Source organism: Schistocerca americana, chromosome 3, assembly GCF_021461395.2.
Source record: "Schistocerca americana isolate TAMUIC-IGC-003095 chromosome 3, iqSchAmer2.1, whole genome shotgun sequence".
NCBI lineage: Eukaryota > Metazoa > Arthropoda > Insecta > Orthoptera > Acrididae > Schistocerca > Schistocerca americana.
Genome location: NC_060121.1, coordinates 163,509,399 through 163,529,803, shown reverse-complemented (window position 1 = coordinate 163,529,803; position 20,405 = coordinate 163,509,399). Strand labels below are relative to the sequence as shown.

Here is a 20,405-nt window from a genome sequence, read left to right as displayed (position 1 = left end):
TGCATGGAATCCTGTCATGAAAGAAGTTCGTACTCTCCGCAGACGGCGCCGTTCTGCGGTTTTACCACGTAAAGACGATGGATGTAACATCCACGAGGCGAGTTCTCACCGCGGTGGGCGCTCACAGCAGCGGACAGACTTGCAGCAGATCTGAGCTCAAGGAATGCGTGTTCAGCGATAACTGGATACACCCTGGATGCTCCTGTTGAGTTTTAAATAGTGAACTTCAGTGTACTGTCGCCGAGATATCGTAGCATCAACTTAATGACATCTGGCTATTCGCCCTAAATGTTATGAAACAACGTTAACCTGGTTTGGCACATGTACAAAACAGGGCACAGGGTGTATTTATTGGACAGGGCGTTCCACGTGCGATACAAGCTCCGCCTCCGCGGGAACCGGTACCAATGCGCGGGCTCCGAGCACTGTACGAACCTAGGCCGGTTTCTGGGACGGTGTTGGCTGGTTGTGTATCGGTTAACAGCGTCTACTGTTTCTTAGATATTGCGTAATCAAAGATACATTTCTTTTTCTGTTACTTGTGACTGAGCGTAGATTCCGTCACTGTGGTACACGTGGAAGCTCAACGAATGGTCTTGCGTTGCAAAGAAGAGAGTCGTATGTGCAAAGTCGGCTTGCTTTCGTAAGAAAATTTCCTGGTGTACGCGTTACGACATGATTCGATTACACATAGATTACTAAAAATAAGCAAGAGACTTCATCTGCTTTGGACAACCAAATACCTAGTAAAACGATTGCTTTAACTGAGAATAGACAAGACTGGTAAGGAGTTGCCTTAGAACGGAGTCCCAGAAAATCGTTCCGCTATTTAGCACTCCAGACTGGTGTGTGAGCGGCATTCATAGAGCCATGCACAAGCTCGAACTGAAACCCTGCAAAGTAACGGTAGTACATTTACATGCACTGTTGTTTGACTTATTGTATTCACGGCACGCGGCGGCCTTCTTGAAATTGATGAATTAAATATGCGCGGGGTGTGCCGCCTAAGAGTCCCCAGGCCCATTTCCTCTGATATTTCGGCAGGTACACTATCTGATCAAAAGTATCCGGACACCCCCAAAAATATATGTTTTTCATATTAGGTGCATTGTGCTGTCACCTACCACCACGTGACCTCAGTAGTCATTAGACATCGGGAGAGAACAGAATGGGGCGCTCCGCGGAACTCACGGACTTCGAACGTGGTCAGGTGATTGGGTGTCACTTGTGTCATACGTCTGTACGCGAGATTTCCACACTCCTAACCATTCCTATGTCTACTATTTCCGATGTGATAATGAAATGGAAACTTGAAGGGACACGTACAGCACGAAAGCGTGCAGGCCGACCTCGTCTGTTGACTGACAGAGGCCGCCGACACTTGAAGTGGGTCGTAATGTGTAATTGGCAGACATTTATCTAGGCCAACACGCAGGAATTCCACACTGCAACAGGATCCACTGCAAGTACTATGACAGTTAGGCGGGAGATGAGAAAACTTGGATTTCATGGTCGAGCGGCTGGTCATAAGCCACACATGACGCCGGTGAACGCCAACCAACGCCTTGCTTCGTGTAAAGAGCGTAAACATTGAACAATTGAACAGTGGAAAAACATTATGTGGAGTAACGAATTACGGTATACAATGTGGCGATCCGATGGCAGGGTGTGGGTATGGCGAATTCCCGGTGAACGTCATCTGCCAGCTTGTGTAGTGCCAACAGTAAAATTCAGAGGCGGTGGTGTCATGGTGTGGTCGTGTGGCGGAGTGGTTACACGACAATAATGTCCCTGTGATGGACTGGCCTGCACAGGGTCCTGATCTGAATCCTATAGAACACGTTTGGGATGTTGTGGAATGCCTACTTCGTGCCAGGCCTCACCGACCGACGTCGATACCTCTCCTCACTTCAGCACTCCGTGAAGAATGGGTTACAATTCGCCAAGAAACCTTCCAGCACCCTGCGAGTATGGAAGCTGTAATCAAGGCTAAGAGTGAGCAAACATCGTATTGAATTCCAGCATTACCGATGGAGGTCGCCACGAACTTATAAGTCATTTTCAGCCAGGTGTCCGGATACTTTTGAATACACAGTGTATTTGGAATTTCGTTTTTGCAATATGTATCTGGAGTCAGCACAGTCAAATACTACTCACCAGTGTCGACCGAGAGTGTTGATTTGTTTCCCGTTACAGAAAACGATTTTAAAACCAGAATTTTATGTGCCCATTCCATAGGGTGTCCCTAATTAGTCTACTGCGAAATTCGTATTATCGATACGCATTAACAGGGACATTAAAATACAAAGAATACCCAGTACTCCAACAGCGACCGAGCACCGTCCTGACCTGCACTGACTGCTACCACTATGCAGCAGTGCTGCTCAGTCGCTCCTGGACTACCCTGGACTACTGGGTATTCTTCGCGTTTTGCTGTCCCTGTTAACACATATCGTTAAACCAGCTATCGCGTTAGACCAATTTGGTATCGGTCTGTCGAATGGGCACGTAAAATTCCGCTTTAAAAATGGTTCAAATAGCTCTAAGCACTATGGGGCTTAACATCTGAGGTCATCATTCCCCAGACTAACAAGGGAACCTCCCCATCGCACCCCCCTCAGATTTAGTTATAAGGTGGCACAGTGGATAGGCCTTGAAAAACTGAACACAGATCAATTGAGAAAACAGGAAGAAGTTGTGTGGAACTGTGAAAAAATAAGCAAGATATACAAACTGAGTAGTTCAAGAGATGATAAGCAACATTAATGACAATGGGAACGCAGGAGCGCCGTGGTCTCGTGGTAACGTGAGCAGCTGCGGACCGAAAGGTCCTTGGTTCAAATCTTCCATGCAGTGAAAATTTTAATTTTTTATTTTCAGTTTATGTGACAAACTCTTATGTTTTCATCACTTTTTTGGGAGTGATTATCACATCCACAAAAAAACCTAAATCGGGCAAGGTAGAAGAATCTTTTTACCCATTCGCCAAGTGTACAAGTTAGGTGGGTCGAGAACATATTCCTGGCTTGTGACGCACATGCCGTCACCAGTGTCGTATAGAATATATTAGATGTGTTTTTCTGTGGAGGAATCGGTTGACCTATGACATTGCGATCAAATGTTTTCTGTTCCCATTGGAGAGGCACGTCCTTACGTCTACTAATCGCACGGTTTTGTGATGCGGTCGCAAAACATAGACACAAAACTTATTACAGTGAACAGAGATGTCAATGAACGAACGGACAGGTAATAACTATGCAAAAATAAAGAAAGTAAGATTTTCACTCAAGGGAAGACTTGAACCAAAGACCTCTCATTCAGCAGCTGCTCACGCTACCACGGGACCACGGCGCTCCTAGCTCACTTCCTCTAATATGTTGCTTATGTGACTCATGGACTGCTCAGATTGTATATTTTGCTTATTTTTTCACAGTTCCACACAACTTCTTCCTGTTTTCTCAGTTGATCTGTGTTCAGTTTATCAAGGCCTATCCACTGTGCCAACTTATAACTAAATCTGAGGGGGGTGCGATGGGGAGGTTCCCTTGTTAGAACTAACTTAGAACTACTTAAAACCTAACTAACCTAACCCATCCCACACATCCATGCCCGAGGCAGGATTCGAACCTGCGGCCGTAGCAGCAGCGCGGTTCCGGACTGAAGCGGCTAGAACCGCTCGGCCACAGCGGCCGGCTCCGCTTCAAAAATCAATTGATTTGTAACAGGTCGTCGCATGAGAGACCTAATGACCAGTATTTGTTTGGGCTTACTCCAACTACATATTGCAAAAGCTTAATTGCAAATATCTGCCGAAATGTCAGACAAAATGGGCCTGATCAGTGTTAGGAGGGCCTCTACATGTATACATAATGAATCAGCTGCTCCAACTACATATTGCAAAAGCTTAATTGCAAATATCTGCCGAAATGTCAGACAAAATGGGCCTGATCAGTGTTAGGAGGGCCTCTACATGTATACATAATGAATCAGCTGCTCCTACTGGTGAGTTTTATGCAACCTGCAATGGCTTCAAAAACCACATGTGAGCTTTTCATATTTACTTGCTCCTACAGTAAAATTTTTTGTAGAATTTAATGTGATTAAATTTTTACTGGGACATGTTTTTGCTTGAGGTCACAGTTTTCGAGTTATTAAGGAAAAACAAGTTTGAAGGTTACTTTTGTACATTTTTCTTGAATAATTAGATAACTACGTCCTTTAGCAAAAACGTATCCCAGTACAAAATTTTGCTATATTAAATGTCCCATCAAAAGGTCCTGTCATAATTTCTGTAGGATTAACAACTCGCACGTAACGAGCGAGAGAATATGAAAATCTTGTGCTTGGTATTTGGTGTTGCAAGTAGAATAAAACCCATGGTTAGGAGCACCTGAGTCCCCCCGTTTACAGGGTGGTCCATTGATCGTGAGCGGGCCAAATATCTCTCGAAATAAGCGTCAAACGAAAAAATTACAAAGAACGGAACTTGTCTAGCTTGATGGGGGAAACCAGATGGCGCTATGGTTGGCCCGCTAGATGGCGCTGATATACGTCAAATGGATATCAACTGCGTTTTTTTTTAAATATGAACCCCCATTTTTATTACATATTCGTGTAGCGCGTAAAGAAATATGAAAGTTTTTAGTTCGACCACTTTTTTCGCTTTGTGATAGATGGCGCTGTAATAGTCACAAACGTATAAGTACATGGTATCACGTAACATTCCGCCAGTGCGGACGGTATTTGCTTCGTGATACATTACCCGTGTTAAAATGGACCGTTTACCAATTGCGAAAAAGGTCGATATCGTGTTGATGTATGGCTATTGTTATCAAAATGCCCAACGGGCGTGTGCTATGTGTGCTGCTCGATATCCTGGACGACATCATCGAAGTGTTCAGACCGTTCGCCGGATAGTTACGTTATTTAAGGAAACAGGAAGTGTTCAGCCACACGTGAAACGTCAGCCACGACCTGCAACAAATGATGATGCCCACGTAGGTGTTTTAGCTGCTGTCGCTGCTAATCCGCACATCAGTAGCAGACAAATTGCGCGAGAATCGGGAATCTCAAAAACGTCGGTGTTGAGAATGCTACATCAACATCGATTGCACCTGTACCATGTTTCTATGCCCCAGGAATTGCATGGCGACGGCTTTGAACGGCGTGTACAGTTCTGCCACTGTGCACAAGAGAAATTACAGGATGATGACAGATTTTTTGCACGCATTCTATTTAGCGACGAAGCGTCATTCACCAACAACGGTAACGTAAACCGGCATAATATGTACTATTGGGCAACGGAAAATCCACGATGTCTGCGACAAGTGGAACATCAGCGACCTGGGTGGATTAATGTATGGTGCGGCATTATGAGAGGAAGGATAATTGGCCCCCATTTTATCGATGGCAATATAAATGGTGCAATGTATGCTGATTTCCTACGTAATGTTCTACTGATGTTATTACGAGGTGTTTCACTGCATGACAGAATGGCGTTGTACTTCCAACGTGATGGATGTCTGGCACATAGCTTGCATGCGTTTGAAGCGGTAGTGAATAGCATATTTCATGACAGGTGGATTGGTCGTCGAAGCACCATACCATGGCCCACACGTTCATCGGATCTGACGTCCCCGGATTTCTTTCTGTGGGGAAAGTTGAAGGATATTTGCTATCGTGATCCACCGAGAACGCCTGACAACATGTGTCAGCGCATTGTCAATGCATGTGCGAACATTACGGAAGGCGAACTGCTCGCTGTTGAGAGGAATGTCGTTACTCGTATTGCCAAATGCATTGAGATTGACGGACATCATTTTGAGCATTTATTGCATTAATGTGGTATTTACAGGTAATCACGCTGTAACAGCATGCGTTCTCCGAAATGATAAATTCACAAGGGTACATGTATCACATTGGAACAACCGAAATAAAATGTTCAAACGTATCTACGTTGTGTATTTTAATTTAAAAAACCTACCTGTTACCAACTGTTCGTCTAAAATTGTGAGCCATATTTTTGTGACTATTACAGCACCATCTATCAAAAACGAAAAAAGTGGTCCATCTAAAACATTCACATTTCTTTACGTACAACACGAATATGTACTAAAAATAGGGGTTCCCATTTTAAAAAACGCAGTTGATATCCGTTTGACCTATGGCAGCGGCATCTAGTGGGCTAACCATAGCGCCATCTGGTTTCCCCATTCAAACTAGACGAGTTTCGTCCTTTGTAGTTTTTTCGTTTGACGCTTATTTCGTGAGATATTTGGCCCGGTCACGATCAGTGGACCACCCTGTATACATGAACTTCGTTCACCAATTTGTCCGAATTGTTATCATGAGAGGTGACTAACATTTCTGGCTAGCCATAATTCAGCCGTTTAAGTGGAGATGGAATGGAGCAGTATGAAAATAACATGTATAATTGGACAGTTGCACTTAGAACCACAATGACAGGTACGACAGTGATTGCAGGGACAGTATTACCCTCGTGTGCGTTTTCTTTTTCGTTGAAATTTCATACATGCCGTATCTGAAGCTGCAGAGGCGGATGCCGTACGGTCCGTGGCAGGCAAGCACTAGGGAGCGAGGGACCGCCGCAAGGGTCGTTCTCTTTCATAAGCTGGGCAGTGAACTCACGCCAGTGAGAAAACAGGAGAATGGGCTATGTGCGGCAAGATGTACAGTAGGTAGACCGGCGCCATGCCACAGACTGCCACGGCCTAGGACATTACGCCACCACACAGCTGCGGTGGTAAAAATGCAGCCCCCGAATTTTCTCCCTACTAAAACCTGCGGACCGTATAGCGCGCCCTCAGGAATTTCCGAGGAACGCTATTCAGGGCGTGTAAAAGAGTAGGCTCTGCACACATAAAACGTCTTTAGAAAGCACACCAAAAAACACGACCAACTGTGACATTATTACGTGGCTGGTGACTCGTGAAATCAACGCTGAGACAGTACAACGCTTTTTTCCTTTTTATTTTCCCACGGAAGCGAAATCGTGCCGGTGGGAAAAGCGCGCTCTGTCACTGGTACGTGCCCTGTTATGCTAGCCTTGAGTTCCCTTCTTTGGACAGCGAACAGCGGAAAGGAGTTGATTAGGAGAGGATCTTTTACGGGACCAATGGAGAGAGAATATAAGAAATTACAAAATTATGCCATAGGCCAATGTTGGCGACAGATTAAGTGTGTTGCTAGGAAGATGTTAGGCGTGCAAACAACTGTCACCATACATGGAGGAGAGTGCTTTTTAACTTTCATATACAGGTTTTTGAGTAGGACTGTCGGACACAGGCATTCAGAGAGATTTCAGGGTCAGAGTTCGGACCTGGAGACGCGGAGACTGAGGGACTCGAACGTACACCTGACTGGCAGAGTCTAAGGGCTCGTTCAAGTGACATCACTACCGTTCGACGCCAACAGTCGAAGCTTATAGTAAGATTACATTGTATTACCAGCATGATGAGGACGGATAGGCACAGCAACTTGTTAATTTGGATTAAAGCGGTTACCTCTCTGACGGGTGCTCTGCCACAGTAAGATATTTGTCTTTATTCGCTGTCAACCTCACGCTCTGCAATCACTGTATTACCTACCACACTACTTTGTGATTCAGTAACCATGATAGGGAATCGTCATAACTAAATCGCCATCCCCGTCCATTTCCGAACCTTATCGACAACTAGTTACAGTCATTAAGGAAACCATCCACGTACTATTTCAGTTGAAAGTTTTAGTAATGAACATTCAGTTCTTGCAAGGTTAATATGTCGTATGTGAAATAAATTCTGAATCTTGTGTGTAAATATGTATGTATATGTAATTTAATTTTATGGTAGGTCTTTATTAGCCATATGCTAAATAATGAAAATATGAGTCTATCGTACTTCATGATTTTAGTTTCATTGTCAGTGAACCCCATGTCCACAAATAAGAGGAACAGAAACTTGAATGAGAGCCACCCAGGAAACTCGTACAGTGCTTAGGGCCCGCTATTGCAGACCGCGTTTTTATTAAATTCCGCTGTGTAACTTTATCAATCAGCGCTGGCTCCTGAGGAATGATCTGTTACAGTATTTGTACCGGTCAGATCAGCTACGTAACAAACCTGAAAGGAGCGGAGTCTCACAATCACAAATACCTATTGCAGTCTGTTCATGGAGCAGAGTGTAAAACACGGCATTATGCTGTCGAGGAGACGCCACAGCGAACTGTATATTCAAATTGTCTGAATAACACAGTGTAGATCACAATACATTTATTTTTGATGATCTGGTTACCAAAAAACTCGTCGAAGCTACAGCTGCAAGTTGTCAACTGCCATTACGACACGTAACAGTTGCTGCGCTGCAACACGTCCTTTGGGTAACCAGATATGAAGATGGCCTATGTTGCTGAAACTGGTAAATAGTATTGTAATATAGTACGTGGTACTCAGACAACATGATGGAGGAATAGAGTCCGAAAATTGATATTGAAATTCTCTTTTTTGTGATGAAGCGTGGCTGTTTCTATCGTGGGTATGTGAACTCACAGAACAGTCGATATTGGAGTTCAAAAAATGAAGTGTGCTACATGCTTGAATGTGCAAATTATTAGCATTTCGGTACAATAAACCTCACACATTCTTAAGGCTTGGAAGATAGTTTTTGATTTCAACGAGTTTTTGACAGTGCTCTTCCGCGTCATTTTGAGCATCAGCTGTAAACAAATGTAGGCTTAATGTAGTCACATTGCGTCTCCGTTTCTCAATTCAGAGAAGCCGTACCGAGCACACATGTGGCAACTGCCAAGGAATCCAGTCGATTTGGATCCTGAACAATGGGTATGCGCAGCGTCGTTTGTGGAACTCCCTGCTTATTGTGTGTCTGATACCAAACTGATCAGAAATTAGAAGTTATTTTACTGTCAGAATTATACAGGATGAGTCATGTAAGACATAACAACCGTTTTATTTCGTGAACGGTTCCGGACACAGGAACGAGATTTTCCGCAAAGGCGTAAGGGGTACCAACTTTTTCTATGTGATAAAGAATGTTAACTCTTGTGTCGATCGAGGTTCTGAAGCAAGTATGATTTTTGAACAGCATGATATACTTTTTAACGGCTATTATATAAAGCTTGTTAATTTTAAGGTTCAAACTCTTTGCAAAAGATTCCAGAAATATTGTAAAATTGGAAGTCAAGTCGGCCGGAATCGGCTATTGCATTTTAAACACGCAGATAGATTCAGTCGTTCTATCAAGCCTGAATAAACAGTGGGAACTATGTCGTCTATAGGTAGGTTATTTCTACTTCAACAGCCGGCCGCGGTGGCCGTGCGGTTCTAGGCGCTGCAGTCTGGAACAGCGGGACTGCTACGGTTGCAGGTTCGATTCCTGCCTCGGGCATGGATGTGTGTGATGTCCTTTGGTTAGTTAGGCTTAAGTAGTTCTAAGTTCCTAGGGGACTGATGACGTAAGACGTTAAGTCCCATAGTGCTCAGAGCCATTTTTTTTTCTACTTCAACATTCCTTGCATGCAAACATGTACGCTGATGAGGAGAAGTTAGACATGCTACTTTCATATGGCGAATGTCAGAGAAACGTTGTCGCGGAACGGTGCTGTGCCAGATGTCCATCCTGGTCCTCGCTGTCCATCGCAACAGGTACTTGTACAGATCACTAGATCACTAGATCACTAGTCAGAACAGGCAGATATGCCGAGGATGAAGACTGCAACTGACAGAGCATATAAAGAAGCTGTTCTGGCTACGATGCTTGTGGCTGGCTCTGAGCACTATGGGACTTAACATCTGTGGTCATCAGTCCCCTAGAACTTAGAACTACTTAAACCTAACTAACCTAAGGACATCACACATATCCATGCCCGAGGCAGGATTCGAACCTGCGACCGTAGCGGTTCCGGACTGCGCGCCTAGAACCGCTAGACCACCGCGGCCGGCTCGATGCTTGTCGATCTGCTTGGTGGCACGAGACATATTGCCAAGGAATGTGGCATCAGCCAGGCGAATGTCATTCGAATCCTACATCGGCATAAATTCCACGCTTATCATGTGTCACTGCATCAGGAAATCGGAGTATGTGATTTCTTATGTCATGTAGAATTTTGTCGGTTTGTTCTGCAGCGCCTGGGAGACAACATTACTTTTTCCCCACATGTGGATTTTACGAACCACAGTGATGTAAATTTACGTAACATGCACTACTGGGCAGCTGAAACTCCACACTGGCTTCGTCAAGTACAACACGAACGACCGTGGAGCATAAATGCATGGTGCAACGTGATAGGAAATTCCATTTCGGGACCTTGCTTCATGCCAGGGGTGTTAAATGGAAATACTTTGCACCTTCTCTTACAAACATTCTACCTGTTCTGAAAAGAATGGAAAGTTTCCTCCCCGTTGGGTAAGACGGAATGCTGCAGTACAATGGCCAGCTAAGTCCCCTAATTTGACTCCTCTTGATTTCTTTTATGTAGGGAGCACTGAAAGATGCAGTCTATCATGAATCGCCAAACTGCACCAGACGATATGCGCCGTCGACACGCCACAGCGTTCAACGGCATATCATCAACGTCTTTCATCTGTCCATCTATATCTCGAACAACGATTACAAACGTGTCTTGCATTCGATGGTAAACAATTTGCGCACAAGCTTAAATGAAGTGTAATACTACGTTTTGTTAAGACAAGTATTTACTTTGTGGGTCACTTGTCGCCAGTTATTTATGTCCGACAGAAGGTATTTTACAAGAGTTCAGGCGCCTCCAGGCGAAGACTGTTTACGGTTTTCTTTCCATTCTTAGAAATCTAAGAAAGTTAATGCAGCAGTTTCTTTTTTAGTGAATAGAACTGCTGATCATTAATAAGTATGAACGATCGACAATTCTATTTTTCCTTCGGCAAGTAAGCAGAGATGGGGAGGGTTTGAAGGGAAAGTTATCTAACGAAACTGTAGTTGTTCGACAAATATTTGGACGCGTGCACACATTTCAAATAGTTTTCCTCAGCTCCATCTAAGGCCCCAGAAACTAGCATACGCCATAGTTCCATATACCAAAATAATAGCTGACGACCCTGCATCTATGTCATATAGGAAACGAAGATTTGTCTAACAAAGGGACCGGGGCTAGTAGTTATCACCGACTTAGAATAATTTAAGAGGATGGAAAATCGGAAATTTGTGGTAAGGTCTTATGGGACCAAACAGCTGAGGTCATCGGTCCCTAAGCTTACTCACTGCTTAATCTAACTGAAACTAGCTTACGTTAAAGACAACACACACACCATGCCCGAGGGAGGACTCGAACCTCCGACGGGGAGAGCCTTGCGGACCGTGTCAAGGTGCCCAAGACCGCGCGGCTACTCCGCGCGGCTACGAATATGTCATATGAAGGACTTGACCAGAGATGAAAGTGGTCGAAGTGGAAGCACCAGATGGCATGAGCCATTTATGATAGTTTAGTGCCAGGCAGCGGTTGGCACAGAGGGAGGAGTACAGAACGACAGTCCGAATGTTGTGGAGTCGAGTGCGTTGGCAGAAACTTCTTTTTAAGGCTCTGAGTACTATGGGACTTAACATCTGTGGTCATCAGTCCCCTAGACTTAGAACTACTTAAACACACACACATCCATGCCCGAGGCAGGATTCGAACCTGCGACCGTAGCGGTCACGCGGTTCCAGACTGAAGCGCCTAGAACCACACGGAAACTTCTTTTTATTTTCACTTTTTACTTTAGTTACGCTACAAATAAACAGAAAAAATGATCAATACATGGGATTGATATATTCATAAAAGGTTTGAAAAGAAAAAGCAAAGAAATATTGGGATTGCAAATAAATTTCCAAAAAAGGATTGTACTTATAGCGTCCACGAGGACTCTGCAAAGGAATCTTGAGGAATGGATTGTAATCAAAGAGTTTAGGATTTCGTATTCCATTAACCTCGGCAGCTGCACGCCAGCAAGATCTTCCCGGAGCAGATAAATCTGACCATCGGGAGAGAAGACGAAATCACATCCCGAGAAGAATGTACATCGCCAGCTATTCTCGCCAATATTTGACGAAACGCGGTTTTCTGCCAAACTTGCGACGAGAGAGAACTTTTTATGAACTAAACCAAGTTTCTTTTTCTATAGAAACTTAAAACAACCATGTAATTGTAATACTGCGGCATTTATAACGTATGGAAAGTGCCGAGGCCATTACTACTTCACCTGTTTTTTGCCACGAATATCACCCAGCCTGTAAAGTAAAAGTATGTAACTGTGTATACTGGGTCTTTCCGTAAGAGCGTGCAAAAATGTAAGAGGGCATAGAGAATGCTTCACTGAACAATTTGAGATCGGGAACCTGGAGCCGGAGAAACCAGTTTAAGGAGGTATGGAGGTAAACTTGTCTACCTCTTTGTCTGGCATTACTGTTTTCCAACTTATTTACAACTAACATGCGTAAAAGTTTACACGTACGGTGTTCTTTATTCACATGCACATTCTTTATGTCGTGCAAGGAAACAAGGAGGACGAGGCTGATTAGTAGTTAGTCATGATAAAGGTTTTTTTTATTTACTTTACTTGTCCCATACAGAACGTGCTGTGAATCAACAACAGACTCATTCATATTTCAGTGCTATTCAGAGACGTACAGTGCAATACGATGGAGCTGTAGCGCTACTGTTTAGCAGAAATCACTGACATGCAACTTGTGTGTGTGGAAGTACGTTGCAGTGCTCTGGCTGCTGAAAGGCTGTACAGGGAACGATTTCCTAACAGGCATCATCCGTCACGACGAGAGTTTGTTTCTCTCCAGCGACGAATGCGGGAGACGTTCATCGGAAAGAAGAAAAGAGGGACCTGGCAACATGAGGACCACACGTACGCCAAATTTTGAAGGGGAGGTGCTGGAACGTGTTGCAGCGGACCGCGCTGTAATTACTCGTCATATAACACGTGAAATGGGCGCTGCACATACTAACGTGTGGCGTGTACTCGGCGAACAACAGTTACACCCATATCACCCACGACGATTCCATGCAATGCTTGTGACTGACTTGGCACCAAGGGTCGTATTGTCCGTGGCTGCTCAAACAATGGATTGATAGAGCAGATTTTCTCCAAACCTTGCTGTTTACTGACGAGGACTCATTTGATCGTGATGATATCTCGATTACCGGGAATAGCCATGTTTGGGATGAAGGGAACCCTCACGCTGTAGTAGAGTCTCACCATCTAGTACGTTTTGCTGTGAATATCTGAGCCGGCATTGTAGGCGACCATCTTGTTGGGCCGTATCCTCTACCTGGCCGTCCAAATGGCCACATGTGTTTGAAGTTCGTGCAAAGAGTTCCACCTGAGTTGTTGGAGAAGGTACTCTTGGCTGTTCGTGAGAGGATATGGATACAAGATGACGGTGCACCGCCTCACTTCAGTGTGGATGTCCGCAAACATCTCAGTGCTGTATTTCCTGGCAGCTGGACTGGAATGAGAGATACTATTCCGTGGCCTGCGAGTTCACCTGACCTGAGAACCCCCTTGACTATTTCCTATAGGGATATCCAGAGTCATTTGTGTATGAGATCCCAGTGGATAGGAGATGGAATTAGCTGCCACAATTGTAGCTGCCCGTGATGTAATTGGAAACACGCTAGGGATATAAAAATGGTTCAAATGGCTCTGAGCACTATGGGACTTAACATCTATGGTCATCAGTCCCCCAGAATTAGAACTACTAAAACCTAACTAACCTAAGGACATCATACAACACCCAGTCATTACGAGGCAGAGAAAATCCCTGACCCCGCCCGGAATCGAACACTAGGGATATATGTCAGAACTTTGTTCGCCGGTGTCATGCTTGCACTGAGGTTGACGGCCGTCAGTTTCAGCACGGTTTGTAAGATGCAGTACAAATGGTACGTTCAGTCTGGTGGTATTTACAGTTAACTGTAGCTAATGTAGGTAAAAAAAAGTACACAGTAACGTTCCTATTAACTCCTTAAGCTGGTTTCTGCTACCACAAATTTCCTACGTCAAATTGTTCAGTGGAGAATCCTTTATGTCCTGTTAAATTTTTGCACGCTCTTACGGAACCACCCCGTATGAAGTTTTCTTGTACGCCTTTCAATCCCTTCCTTTAATTTGTTTGCAAGCCCATATTTTTCTTTGCCTTTTTTCAAGCCTTTTATAAAAGCATTAACAAGTATAATATACTGAGCGTTACTTCGGTTCATTTACAGTGCGGGTAACGAAAAGATTGAAAATAAAAAAGTTTCTGGAAATTTGGAATTTTTTGGTAAGAGCCCATGAGAACAAACTGCTGAGGTCATCGGTCCCTAAGCTTACACAGTACTTAATCTAACTTAAACTAACTTACACTAAGGACAATACATACACCCATGCCCGAGGGAGGACTAGAACCCAAAAGTTTCTGGACAAGGAGTAGGTTCTACGACCCTCGGACTATCGTTCTGTACCAGTATCGACGTCCCAACCACTATCACATGTGCCTCATGCATCGCCCGACCTGCGTCAAAAATGCTATTTAAAAAAAAAAAAAAAAAAAAAAAAACGCTTGGACATACCATAAATTTGGACGATATCGGTGATGATGACAAGGCTCTGCTCCTTTATTGGTAGCGTAGGCCTGTCCTACTGCATCTAAAGACAGAGTCTTACATGAGAGTTCTGCTTGGCAGTTTTTGCATCGCACCAGCCAATACTGGCCGCATTGCTTTCCAGTTTTAGTATATTTCTCGGGATATTTTGTGAAAGGCTTCAACGCTAATAGTAACAAGCGCTATATCACAGTAATTCTCTTTCCAGAAGCTACTGAATGTAGTTCTGAAAAGCGTACAGTTCCATTAAAAAGAATCATTGTTTTCGATACCTAGGTTGATACCACAGATCACAGCATTATTCTTACAAACCACTCATGTATCCTTCAGCGTGCAGTCATTTGCCGCAAACCACGTTTGCATATCTCGAACCGTTCACGAAATAAGATAAGTAAAAGCTGCGTTACGTCCAACGTACCTCATCCCGTATATTCCGCACAACCGAAATCTGACTGAAGTATTACATATGTCTTTCACAAGCCGGAGAAGTAAGGACGTCGAGGATAATTGCTACCTTTGATTTTTCACCATCTCGTTTGTGGACTCAATTACGTCTCTCTGACTGGCACAACCAGAAGCGAATCTCATTGTTAACCGCCACAGAATGCCACTCAGTGCTCCACTTGACTCTGCCTCTAAACCATGCGAGTCTCTATGGTATAATGCCCGTGGTAAACCACGCAAGGCAACTTCAGGTCTCAACTCAGCTTCCAGTAATCTGTTCCTGCCCGTTCGTTGTGACGCTTCGCCTGCAACATCTGCCCGGTTTTCGGTTGTTGACATCCACTTGTTCGTCAGGACCATCCACCTGTTCGTCAGAACCATTCAGACAATCCCACGATCCTTTCGTGGTGTAGTCGTTCTGGAACGACCCCTGCTTACTCTTCTTGCCACACTGTTGTCTAGAGCCCATTTCGCCGGAATTCGTTCTTCAGTCGTTGCAATACAGCCAGGTGTCTGTGTGATCCGTAGGTATGATGATCCTATGCCCTCCATGCTAACGAATCGACGCTTCTCAAATCCTGAAAGAGATTGAGAAGCTACACGTACTCGTCGTATGGCCATGCCACGTTGCGATCTCCACCTGTAAAATTCCAGTAACATTAGACACATCCAATAGTCATAATGTACTCACATCAGTCTTTATCTGCACGAATGCACTGTTCCTATAAATATAATAGGAAAAAACCTCGTATGAAGGTGAATGTTAATCAACATTTCCTACATGTACGGAAATACCATAGTATCAGTTTGGTAGCGTTGAGTCAAGATGATGATGCTGTAATAAATTTTACTTCTGTCACTGTACAGTCGTGGACAAAACGAAGGAGACCCCTCGCCTTTTAGTTATGCTAATCCGCACAGCTTTAATGTCTGCTACACAGCATAACAGGCCAGGCGACGAAGTGCTACCAACATACTATGCGCAGGCATGAAATTGAAAAACTACCCGAACTTCGTCACACTGCTTTCAATCGTGTGTGAGACTATATTAATGCTGATTAGTGTGTTAAACACAACACATAAATATAAGATATAAGCGAAAGAAGAAATGCTAATTAGTATGAAATGTACTAATAAAACTGAATTTCAGCTTATCCAGATAACATAACTATTTTAATAAGACAAAGTACCTAGGATCGTTACGAATTAGCAAAACATTATACGCATTCGGCCGCGAAACGGTCTGTGTCAACGTTCAGACGAGTCATACTGGATTACCGATGCTGACCTACCATGAAAGTGTGCAAATTTAGCAATGCGTGAAGATTCATAACGAAATTCAGTTAAAAAATCATTCAGTGCCACACTTAAGACAGTTCAATTATTGACAGAAGCGGAAAATGTAGGCAGTAACAAGTATGCAATTCTACAAGATTTTCAAATTTACATCCGCAGGGCGCCGGTACCGAATAAAGGCAGCAATAAAACGTATTGGGGGCGCGAGAATTTCTTAAAATTGCTTTACTGGTGGTCTATTTGTCTCCATCAAGATTAGAACCGAAAACAAACCAGACCTCCGTTGCAGTAGCAAACACCTTTCACTACGCTAGCAGACAAACCAGGAAAACAGCCCTCTATTATTACCCCAGACATGAATAAGCCGGCAATTTCGCAATGAAAATCGCAAAACGATCTGCAGTTAATATATTCTCACACATGATTGAAAGCAGTGTGATAAAGTTCGGGTAGTTTTTCAATTTCACTCCTGCGCATAGTATGTTGGTAGCACTTCGTCGCCTGGCCTGTTATGCTGTGTAGCAGACTTTAAAGGTGTACGGATCAGCATAACGAAAAGGCGAGGGGTCTCGCTCGTTTTGTCCACGACGGTACATCACAACAGTTGCAAGTGTCGTAGGCAATTTGTCCGTTTCAGTATCTTACGATTGGACCCCGTAATATGCGACAAACATCATACATGCTACCGTATACTGATGTGCTTTCTCGTTACACACATCCTTTTTGAGCTCTAAGCCCTAAAGGCGCTTCCCTCTGCTTGTTTCAGATGTTGCTGACCATGTGATCAGCAACACCAAGCGTCGCCATGGCCAACACAGCACATCTCGTCAGGAGACAGAGTTCCCAGAACTTGAATCCCCAGCGATCTCTCGACCGCCTCGAGATGAAGGAGATGCGCGGGCGCCTCGTCGTCGAGAATGGTGGCTCCAACAGCTACGGGGCTACCAACATCGCCTTCGACGACTCCAGTCCCAACACGAAGGTACGCAACTCCACATATGAGAAAGGACACCTTACAAACCCCAAAAGCTGTTGTACGAGGGTGAGTCAAATGAAAACCTTAAATATTTTTTTAAACATTATTTATTGTGCAGAAGTGGTACAAAGCTGTGTCACTTTTCAACATAATCTCCCCCACGCTCAATGCAAGTCCTCCAGCGCTTACAAAGTGCATAAATTTCTTTAGAAAAAAATTCTTTTGGTAGTCCGCGCAACCACTCATGGACCGCGAGGCGTACCTCTTCATCAGAACGGAACTTCTTTCCTCCCATTGGGTCTTCGAGTAGGCCAAACATGTGGAAATCACTTGGGACAAGGTCTGGTGCGTATGGTGGATGAGGAAGACACTCAAAATGTAGGTCTGTGATTGTTGCAACTGTTGTACAGGCAGTGTGGGGCCTTGCATTGTCATGTTGCAAGAGGACACCTGCAGACAGCAATCCACGTTGCTTTGATTTGATTTCAGGCCGCAAATGACTTTTTAGGAGATGTGTGTATGATGCACTGGTGACAGTGGACCCTCTAGGCATGTAATGTTCCAAAATGACGCCTTTTTCGTCCCAAAAGAGAGTCAGCATAACCCTCCCTACTGATGGTTCTGTTCGAAACTTCTGTGGTGTTGTTGATGAGTTGGTGGATGTGAACACATGTTTCGTCCCCAGTAACGATTCTTGCAAGGAAGCCATCACCTTCTCGTTCAAAGCGCCGAAGAAGTTCTTCACAAGCATCTACACGTCGTTCTCTCATTTCCGGAGTCAACTGCCGTGGCACCCATCTTGCAGACACTTTGTGAAACTGGAGCACATCATGCACGATGTGGTGTGCTGACCCATGACTAATCTGTAAACATGCTGCAATGTCATTCAGTGTCACTCGGCGGCTTTCCCTCACTATGGCATCAACTGCTGCAATGTTCTGTGGAGTCACAACTCGTTGTGCCTGACCTGGACGAGGAGCATCTTCCACTGAAGTCGCACATTTGCGAACTTCCTACTCCTGTCGTAGACTTGCTGCTGTGACAAACATGCATCACCGTACTGAACCTTCATTCGTCGATGAATTTCAATAGGTTTCATACCTTCACTACGCAAAAACCGAATAACAGAACGCTGTTCTTCCCTGGTGCAAGTCGCAAGTGCGGCTGCCATCTTTATACTGATACCGCGACGGTATGTGTGCATCTGCACTATGCTGCCACCTACAGGCCATTCTTCACGCTGTTTGTAGCACGCTTACCAACTTACAGGATAACGGTGCGAAATTTCTATTTGTTATTACACATTTAAGGTTTTCATTTGACTCACCCTCGTACGGATGGTAGATGTACCTCGAAACCAAGAAACTTTTCGCTTTCTTTTTCTTTAATTTTTTGGCTTTCAGGACGCGCCTATACAGCCATCTCAATAGTGTAGCATCAGTTATGATGGTACGAATGTAAGGACAACACGACACCCAGTTCCCGAGCAGAGAAAATCTCCGACCCGGTCGGAAATCGAACACGGGTCCCTTCGGTTAGCAAGCCGCTGCATTGACCGCGCAGCTACCGAAGCATACCATCATGAAACTTGGCGATAGCATTAATCCTTCGCTATATGTTGTTCTTGTTGATGTTGTTACCTTCAGTCCGAAGACTGTTTTGATGCTGTTCTCTACGCCAGTACATCATTTGCAAGCCTCATCATCTCCAAATAACTACTATAACTTACATGTGTTTGAACCTGCTTACTGCATTCATTTCTCGGTCTCTCTCTACTGCTTTCAACCCCAACACTTTCTTCTATTATTAAACTGACGATTCATTGATGCCTCAGTACGTGTACCGTGAACTAATCCCTTCTTTTAGTCAAGTTGTGCCATAAATTTCTTTATCTTCCAATTTGATTGAGTACCTATTCATTAATTACTCTAACACTTCAATTTGTATTAGATGTTAACAAGTTCCTCTTTTTCAGAAATGATCCTTTCTCTCCAACCAGTCGGCATTTTGCATCCTCTACTTTGGCCACCATCAGTTATTTTGGTGGCACATTAGCGAAACGCATCTACTATTTTTAGTGTTTCATTTCTTAACGGAATTTTCTCAGTATCGCCTGGCTTTATTCATTCCATTACCTTGTTTAACTTTTATTACTGTACATCATATAATCTCTTTTCAAGACACTGTACACTCCATTCACTGCAAGTCCTTATCCGCCTTTGAAAGAATGTCGTTGGCAGACCTCGAAAATTTTAACACTCCTTGAAATGTAATTCTCTTTCCAAATTTCTTCTTGTATTCCCTTTACTACTAGCTCAACGAAAAGATTGAAAATCAACGGAGATAAGACCACAGCCCTGTCTCATTCTCTTCGCAACCACTGCTTCTCTTTCATGTCCTTCGCTCTTATAAATGCCGTCTGACTTCTGTACAAGTTGTCGATAAACTTGCCCTGCATTTTATCCCTGCTGCTTTCAGAATTTCGAAGATTGTATTCCAACCAACATTGTTAAAAGCTTTCACCAAATCTACAATTGCTATAAAAGTCTTCCTGTAGCCTATCTTCTAAGATAACTAGTAGGGTCAGTATTGCGTCGGTACTTCCTTCATTCTTCCAGAATCTAAACTGATCTTCCATGAGGTCGGCTCCGACCAGTTTTTCTATTCGTCCATAAAAAAAATCCTGGCATTGTTTTACATCCATGACTTCGATAACATTCACACTTGCCCACACATGCGTAGTTTGGAATATTCTTGAACTCTGACGGTACTTCAACTGTCTCATACGTCTTGCAGACCAGGTGGAATAGTTTTGTCAAGGCTGACTGGGCCAAGAGTCTTAGTAAAACTGTAGGGATTTTGTCTGCTCTAGGGGCCTTATTTCCACTTGGGTCTTTCTTTGCTACGTCAAATTCTTCTCAAAGTATCATACCTCCCACAATATCTTCATCTCCTTCGTTTTCCCTTTCTATAATTTGTCTTCGTTTCTCTTACGTAGCCCTTCTATATATTTTATCCATTTTTCAACTTCCCTTCTTTACTCGATACTGGATTACGGTCACTT

General features: G+C 43.9%; 1 protein-coding gene across 1 annotated transcript in view; it reads left to right on the top strand.

The window, feature by feature from the left end:
* The window catches only part of LOC124605946 (sodium-dependent neutral amino acid transporter B(0)AT3), a 538,536-nt gene that overhangs the window by 356,090 nt on the left and 162,041 nt on the right, over nt 1-20,405 (top strand). The window contains exon 2 of the mRNA XM_047137906.1: nt 17,132-17,407. Coding sequence (XP_046993862.1) covers nt 17,171-17,407 — 237 coding nt within the window. The 5' untranslated portion in view covers nt 17,132-17,170. The remainder of the gene's footprint in view (nt 1-17,131; nt 17,408-20,405) is intronic.